This window comes from Triticum aestivum, chromosome 3D (assembly GCF_018294505.1).
Source record: "Triticum aestivum cultivar Chinese Spring chromosome 3D, IWGSC CS RefSeq v2.1, whole genome shotgun sequence".
Lineage (NCBI taxonomy): Eukaryota > Viridiplantae > Streptophyta > Magnoliopsida > Poales > Poaceae > Triticum > Triticum aestivum.
Genome location: NC_057802.1, coordinates 1,761,554 through 1,766,706, shown reverse-complemented (window position 1 = coordinate 1,766,706; position 5,153 = coordinate 1,761,554). Strand labels below are relative to the sequence as shown.

The window sequence follows — 5,153 nt, the reverse complement described above, 5'->3', positions numbered from 1 at the left end:
TGCTATTAACTCTAGCCTAAACTGCGCAGGAAAAGTAAAAAGAGAAACCGCGTGACAAGAGAAGAGAAGAGAAGAGAAGAGAAAAGAAAAGGCGTCCATGTAAACACATCAGGGAAGTGTTAAATAAATGAAATTAGAGAATGGAAAGGGGTGGGTCAAGCTGATAAAAAGGTCGTAGCAAAGCCAGTCTTCCTTTTTCCCTCTCGGCTCTGCTCTGCTCTGGTCAGTAGAGGGGACGACTGAGTGGAATCCACCACTGGACAGAAACGAGAGAGAGGTTTCTACAGCTAGCTATAGCTAGGGAGGGAGTCATCAGTGGCAGGCAGCAAGATCACGGGTGGGTGGGAGCGAGGAGATACAACAAAGGGGAATTCATTTTTGGTTTAGGAAAGAATTTAGTGGGGCGATCGATCGCCGAGAGCCTCCTCCTCCTCTCTCTCTCTCTCTGCTTTGCCTCCGTCTCATGGTTGTTTCTCTTTCCGCGGTTACCTTCCCCGCTGCATCCCCGCCTTCAATGCTTCACTGCTGGATCTGATCTGAGAGAGCCACCCAGCGGCGCCACCGCGTCCGCATCCACTCTCCCATCTACCTTGTTCCAGCTGTTTCTTGAGGAGGCGATTTCTCCTTGGCTCTTCATCTTCTTCTTCTTCTTGCTCCTCCATAATCCGGTGCGAATCCGTGGCCAAAAGGTGGACGGGGATCTTTTGCTCGAGGCAGCTCGGATTTCCTCTTTCTTGCCATTTCTTCCGTTTCTTGAGGTGAGGTGAGATTTTGTTTCTGCGCGGATCAGTCCGCGGAATCCGCGCCCGGATTTCCCTTCTCCCCGCCGGATTCGGTGCATGGAACAACCACCTTCCGTATCCAACACCAACAAGGCACTGCTGCTGCCGCCGCTGTGCTAGGCTAGGCTCCAATCATGGCCTCCTCGCCCTCCCCCTCGCCGGGGACCACCAAGGCCTCCCCGGCCGCCTCCGTCGCGCCCGCCACCGCCTCCCCGGCCCCGGTCAAGCTGCCCAATGACACCCCGGCCGACCCGCCGGCGGCCCCTCCCGCGCCCTCCGCGGCCGTGCCGCCGCCGACGCCCGCGTCCCCGCCGCCCCCTTCCCCGACACCTCCCCCGGACCCCGCCGCGTCGCCGCCACCTGTCCCCGTCGCCTCTCCACCGCCCACCCCGCCAGCCGCATTGCCGCCACCCGCGCCGGCCGCCGCGGTGCCGCCGCCGCCCGCGCCTGCTGCCGACCCGCCCAAGCAGTCGCCTTTGCGGCCCCCTGTGCCGGCCGCGTCGCCGCCGCCGCCAAAGACCACTTCTCCACCACCAAGCCCGCCGGATCGCTCGACCGCGCCGCCCGTGGCGCGGTCACCACCGCCGCGGCACCCGGGGTCGCCGCCTCCTCCAACTGACCCGCAAGCGCCGCCGCCCTCTGTCAGTCCCATCATCAAACCTCCCACCAGCCCCTCCCCAACCTCTCCCACCGTCCCTGCTACTCCCACCACCCCCTCACCGCCGTCGACGCCAGGCTCTGCTCCTCCATCTATGCCTACCAGCCCAACAACAACCCCACCAACACCAATTGGTCCCAACATGCCACAGGACCCCTCATGGCGGGACAGCAGCCCCTCGCCGAGCAGCCGTGGTTTGTCTAATGGCACAAAGGCAGGGATCGGCGTCGTCGTGGCGATTCTCGTGCTTAGTCTGATCGGCGCCGGGTGCTGGTACAAGAAGAAGCGGAGGAGAATGACCGGTTACCATGCCGGGTTTGTGATGCCTTCACCCTCACCATCTGCTTCTCCACAAGTTTTACTAGGTAATTTGGTAAACCACCAACACTTGCTGCGCATTTATACATTTTCTCTGCAATCAGTGCATTATTCCTGTGCGATCAGCTCATTATTCAAAACCCAATTTTTGTTCAGGACATTCAGAGAAGACTAAAACCAATTACAGCGCCGGGAGTCCTGAGTTCAAAGATACAATGTCAGAGTACAGCATGGGCAACTGCCGCTTCTTCACCTACGAGGAAATGCACAACATCACAAACGGTTTCTCTGATCAAAACCTGCTGGGGGAAGGCGGCTTCGGGTCTGTCTACAAGGGCTGCTTGCCCGAAGGAAGAGAGGTTGCCATTAAGAAACTGAAAGACGGCAGCGGGCAGGGGGAGCGCGAGTTCCAGGCCGAGGTGGAGATCATCAGCCGCGTGCATCACCGCCACCTGGTTTCTCTCGTTGGGTATTGCATCTCGGGCGATCAGCGCTTGCTTGTCTATGATTTTGTGCCCAACGACACGCTGCACTATCATCTACATGGTATGTATTGTATGGTGTTAACATTTTTTGATGCTGCGCAACATCAATCTTTGATGTTCTGAATTCCGACTGAACAGCTGTTGTATTTTGATTCTGCTGTGTCACAGGACGTGGAGTGCCGGTCCTGGAATGGCCAGCCAGGGTTAAAATTTCTGCTGGGTCGGCTAAAGGAATAGCATATCTTCATGAAGATTGTAATGCCCATTCTCATTCATTTGCTTTCGATGCCCTCTGCTTTCTTCTCATCACACCTGAATTTTCTTCCCTTTGGCAGGTCATCCCCGGATTATCCACCGAGATATAAAATCCTCTAATATTCTGCTGGATAACAACTTCGAGGCACAGGTAACAATGTTAACTTGGGAAGGGAAACCCGCTGCTGTAATATGATTCTTGTTATTGAATTGGATACTGTCCATGCACCAGGTTGCTGATTTTGGTCTTGCAAGACTAGCCATGGATTTTGCCACGCATGTAACTACACGGGTGATGGGAACTTTTGGGTAAGTGTAAGGAGCTGACTGGTACACGACAATATTTCACATTTGCTCATCTTCTGATGATTGTTTTTTTATTAATTTAGGTACATGGCTCCAGAGTATGCATCCAGTGGCAAATTGACTGAGAAATCTGATGTCTTCTCTTTTGGCGTTGTCCTCTTAGAGCTCATTACTGGTAGAAAGCCTGTCGATGCATCAAATCCATTGGGCGATGAGAGCCTTGTCGAGTGGGTAAGCTTTATATTACTAAATGCGGGGTTTGATAAATGAGGATTTCACCTCTGTTGAAACAATGGGAAAGTAGCCACATGATAGCCCTGATTCATCATTCACTAGTAACTGAATCTTAATATGAAAATCTACCTACTACATTACCAATATATCCACATGGTAAGCTTTATTACTAAATGCAGAGGGTTTGATAAATGAGGATTTCGCCTCTGTTGAAACAATGGGAAAGTAGCCACATGATAGCCCTGATTCATCATTCACTAGTAACTGAATCTTAATATGAAAATCTACCTACTACATTACCAATATATCCACATGGTAAGCTTTATTACTAAATGCAGAGGGTTTGATAAATGAGGATTTCGCCTCTGTTGAAACAATGGGAAAGTAGCCACATGATAGCCCTGATTCATTCACTAGTAACTGAATCATAATTTGAAAACCTGATACATTACCAATAGACAATGTGATGATGATCACATCTTCAGTTCCAATTATTTGTCATGATTATTCATAAAGGTAATAATATGTGTACCATGTGAAGCTGTGGTATCATGTGAAGTCGTGAACCAGCCAACTGGAAACAGCTTCCGACACAATCCTGTTGTAACCCTGGTTTATAAGATTGATCCTCTGTGGTCAGCAACATTTCCTGACACCACAGTTATCTGCAGGCTAGGCCACTGCTCACACAAGCGCTCGAGACTGGCAATGTAGGGGAGCTGCTGGACCCCAGGCTGGACAAGAACTTCAACGAGGTCGAACTGTTCCATATGATCGAAGCGGCAGCAGCCTGCATCCGACACTCGGCACCCCGGAGGCCCCGGATGAGCCAGGTACGAGGATGTTGATGAGATTACATGCATCACATCATCTTTTCAGAATAGCAACTACACTATATCCCATTGGATTGCAGAACGTGGGGAAGGATATCGATGAAATTGCATGCATCACATAATCTTTTTCAGAACAGAAATCACATTGCTTCCGATTGGACCAGAAGTTTAACATTTTATCACCGGCCTGTCTGCCCTGTCTCAGGTGGTGCGGGCTCTCGATAGCCTAACCGACGTCGACCTGACCAACGGGGTGCAGCCAGGGATGAGCGAGATGTTCAACGCGCCCAACACCGCGGAGATCAGGCTGTTCCAGCGGATGGCGTTCGGGAGCCAGGACTTCACGACCGACTTCACCCAGTCTAGCAGCTGGAACAGCAGCCGTCAGGGCGGAGACGTCGACGCCTCTGGTGGGCCGAGGCACCCGCAGTCGCAACCGTAGTAGTGTAATTAGCTAGCGGGGGGTATTGTTGCTCCTGGGTTCATTTCATGCGAAATTCTTTGGGTGGATCGTCCGTCTCGTTCTTTTTTTTTTTGGTCGTCGTCTCGACTGACTGACAGAAGAAAGATGCATATTGCGTGCCGGAGACCGATGGTCTGGAACTTACTAACTTGTTGGAGGGGAATTCTGCACCCGGCCAGCGTATGTGTGTTGGTGATGTCTGGGCTCTTGGGAATCCTGGGCGAAAGAAATGCATTTCCATGTTATGTGGGCTAGATTCTTGGTGTAGGTAGAGCTGAGAGACAGGGACATGGAATTATGCAGACGCAGACAGTGTTGTGCGCCTGAGCACTGAGGTCGGATGGAGGCTGTGCGTTGCGTCGCACATGAGAGAACATGGGGTGAAGGGAAGGGAATAATATATCTGTCATGTTCACTTCAATTTGGCTCCTTTTGCCCTCCTGAGAAGGAACATGCAAAGGAGCTTTGCACATCCTTTTATTTTATTTCTCTCTCTTATTAGGGATGTGTGTTTTTCTTTCTTTTGGGTAAGATATTTTCAGAGAAGGGTTTCGCTTTCGCTCATAATTATGTTAAGAATAAGAAACCCATCTGGATCATGATCTGAAACTAGTAAGGTCCTCTGGCTGTGGAGTCACGACACGGTAGAACCGCAGACACCACACATATTTTTATTGGACGTAGACGACCAGTGTATAAAAAACAATGACATGGAGATTGCCAATTTACTAGTAAAATGTACTCCCTCCCTCCGTAAACTAATATAAGAGCGTTTGGATCGCTAAACGCTCTTATATTAGTTTACGGAGGGAATACTAG

At 51.2% G+C, this 5,153-nt stretch overlaps 1 protein-coding gene across 1 annotated transcript; it reads left to right on the top strand.

Moving 5' to 3' along the window:
* The first annotated feature begins 226 nt into the window (after positions 1-226).
* Positions 227-4,819, top strand: LOC123076731 (proline-rich receptor-like protein kinase PERK8). Its single transcript, XM_044498848.1, has 8 exons — positions 227-1,805; positions 1,915-2,304; positions 2,412-2,498; positions 2,579-2,649; positions 2,731-2,807; positions 2,888-3,035; positions 3,710-3,871; positions 4,077-4,819. Exons 1-8 carry the CDS (start codon positions 917-919, stop codon positions 4,311-4,313), a joined length of 2,061 nt encoding a protein of 686 aa, XP_044354783.1. The 5' UTR covers positions 227-916; the 3' UTR covers positions 4,314-4,819.
* Positions 4,820-5,153: the final 334 nt, after the last annotated feature.